A 2,500-nucleotide genomic window follows, 5' to 3' on the forward strand; every position below is an offset into this window, starting at 1 on the left:
TCAGGTGGAGTCCAGCAGGACACTATGGTGCTGTGGGCAGTCGTGGCGCAGTGGTTAAGGAGATGGGCTATAGATCAAAGGGTTGCAGGGGTTCAAACCCCGCCCTTCCACTCCCGACGGCACACCATGGCCGAGGTGCCCTTGAGCAAGGCACCTAACCCCATGCTGTTCCTGGGACTAACCAATACACTGTATCCAATATCTATCCTTATCGCTTTGGATAAAAATGTCAGCTAAGTGTAATGGAATGGAATGTCATGTGAATGTACTGTAATGTAATGTAGGGATGATTCTCATATAGTCTCATATGAAGGAGCAGTGTCAGCAACAAGCATTCTACTGTGGCAAGTCCCATGTTGAGGTGAACAGCGTGATAATGTGGTGATGCGGGGAGCTTCCTATGAATGGGGAGTCTCATAGAGTGTCAATTGAAAATGGAGCCTCATACAGTGTCAATTGAAGATGGAGTCTCGTACAGTGTCAATCGAAGGCGAGATCTCATACTGTCCCATATGAAACTGGTGTCCAACGTGCTACCGTGGTGATGCCGTGAGTCTCGTACGGATCTCGTGTGAAGGTGGGGGTTTAGTCTCATATGAAGGTGGAGTCCAGGGTGCTGTTGTCGTGGGTGCTTCGGGCGCGCGCCTCAAACAGCTGCTTGATGAGCGCAGACTTCTCCTGCTCCAGCTGCGTGATGCGCTCACTCCTCTCCGTCACCTCCTGAGAGAGAGATAGAGAGAAAGAAGGAGGGCGAGAGAGAAAGGGGGAGACAGAGAAAGAGAGGTGGGGTAAAGCCAAGAGATAAGGTCAAGTAAAGATTAGGAAAAGAAAGGTGTGGCAAAAAATATAAGATATACAGTAATGTGTGCTTGTGTGTGTGGCGTGCAGTATTGTGTGTGTTTGTGCGTGTGCGTGTGTTCGTGTGTGTGTGTGTGTGTGTGTGTGTGTGTGTGTGTGTGTGTGTGTGTGGTATACAGTATTGTGTGTGTGTGTGTGTGTGTGTGTGTGTGTGTGTGTGTGTGTGTGTGTGTGTGTGTGTGTGTGTGTGTGTGTGTGTGTGTGTGTGTGCGTGCCTGCCTATCTGCGTACCTGTGTGAGGAGGCGGTTCTGGTCCTTCAGTCTCTGGATGGCCTGTGGGGGGGCTGTGGGAGGGGCCTGGGCACTAGGGGAGATGCTGGTCGGCGGGGCACTGGGGGAGAAGGACTGCTGACGGAGGGAGAGAAGAGGGATGGAGGGGTACAGATAGATAGATAGATAGATAGATAGATAGATAGATAGATAGATAGATAGATAGATAGATAGATAGATAGATAGATCGATCGATCGATCGATCGATAGATAGATAGATAGATAGATAGATATGGTTTAATTTTGTGTGCCAAGTTCATTGTGTTGTGAGGATGACTAAAAAAAAAAAAAAAAAAAACGCTCACCATTCCCGAACAGGATATGAGGTCGTTGAGGCAGCGGTTGACTTCCTGCAGTTTGGGGAGGAGGGCATTTATTCGACTTTGGCTGGATTCGGTCAAGAAATCCTGAAATGGGCAAAAAGACACAGGCAATTATACAACAATGATCATTTACACAGAGGTGTTAAAAGTAAAAAAGAAACACAGTTTTCTTCCTACACAGGTAACATATCTGAGTAACCAGTACACCTGTGTACATGCCTTACAATCAGCTAACTCTGCGCTGGTAGGATGAAGTTTGTGGTGGGATCTTGTAAAGAACACAGTCTATCTACCTCATTGAGTACATTAGAGTAAATGGTGTAACACAGCTATGTAGTACCATGTGCTAGTGTTGTACATTTTGTGATACCTCTGTTGTATGCAGGCTGTGATTTGCAGTAAGGATGGCAAAATGATGGATATGGATATATTTTGGGAAATGGACATTTTTGTTTTTGCATTGCAAAATGTATTTTACATTTTTTTTTTAATTCATGTTCTCAAAATATTAGAAGTATTTACATGCAGATGAAAGGACGGCTGAACAGTAATTTCCAATAATAAAGCGCAAAAGTTTTTTAAAAATGGTGTTTAGCTCTTCATATTATGATATTTAGTTGATTGATCAGATATGTATCTGTCATCATTTATTTGTTTTGCAACATACCGCGCAAAGGTTGGTCTGTCCGATGAGGCGCTGTCTCTCGGTGACGCTGTGTATCTGTGCCTGGTACCAGTCTCGCGCCCGCTCCACCACCTCCAGGCCCGCCAGTAGGGAGTCCTTCTCCTGCTCCAACTCCTTCATCTGCTTCAGCTGCGCAACACAACACATCACATTACATTACACTTAGCAGCAAGCAGCTTTCATCAACCATTATTAAAGTAGCTTCAGCGGAACACAAGACAACCACATATAACAAATAAGCACTCTGACGGTGCGCATACACACCAACGGCGCGGACGTCCACAGTACGTCCACTTCACGTGCCCATTATCAGTCCGAAACGGTTAGAATGCATGAAAACAAATCATGCCTTGCACACAGGAAC

General features: G+C 45.8%; 1 protein-coding gene across 2 annotated transcripts in view; it reads right to left on the bottom strand.

The window, feature by feature from the left end:
• Positions 1-2,500, bottom strand: part of sapcd2 (suppressor APC domain containing 2) — a 27,886-nt gene that overhangs the window by 1,800 nt on the left and 23,586 nt on the right. Inside the window, exons 3-6 of one of the 2 annotated variants that reach the window (XM_063210388.1) lie at positions 2,119-2,265; positions 1,434-1,535; positions 1,090-1,203; positions 1-720 (exon numbers count right to left, since the gene is read on the bottom strand). The exon at positions 1-720 is cut by the window's left edge and continues 1,800 nt beyond it. In XM_063210388.1, coding sequence (XP_063066458.1) covers positions 592-720; positions 1,090-1,203; positions 1,434-1,535; positions 2,119-2,265 — 492 coding nt within the window. In that variant the 3' untranslated portion in view covers positions 1-591. Of the gene's footprint in view, positions 721-1,089; positions 1,207-1,433; positions 1,536-2,118; positions 2,266-2,500 lie in introns of both variants that reach the window. The other variant, XM_063210387.1, reaches the window with a different exon arrangement.

The sequence above is a fragment of the Engraulis encrasicolus genome, chromosome 11, assembly GCF_034702125.1.
Source record: "Engraulis encrasicolus isolate BLACKSEA-1 chromosome 11, IST_EnEncr_1.0, whole genome shotgun sequence".
In the NCBI taxonomy this organism is placed as follows: domain Eukaryota; kingdom Metazoa; phylum Chordata; class Actinopteri; order Clupeiformes; family Engraulidae; genus Engraulis; species Engraulis encrasicolus.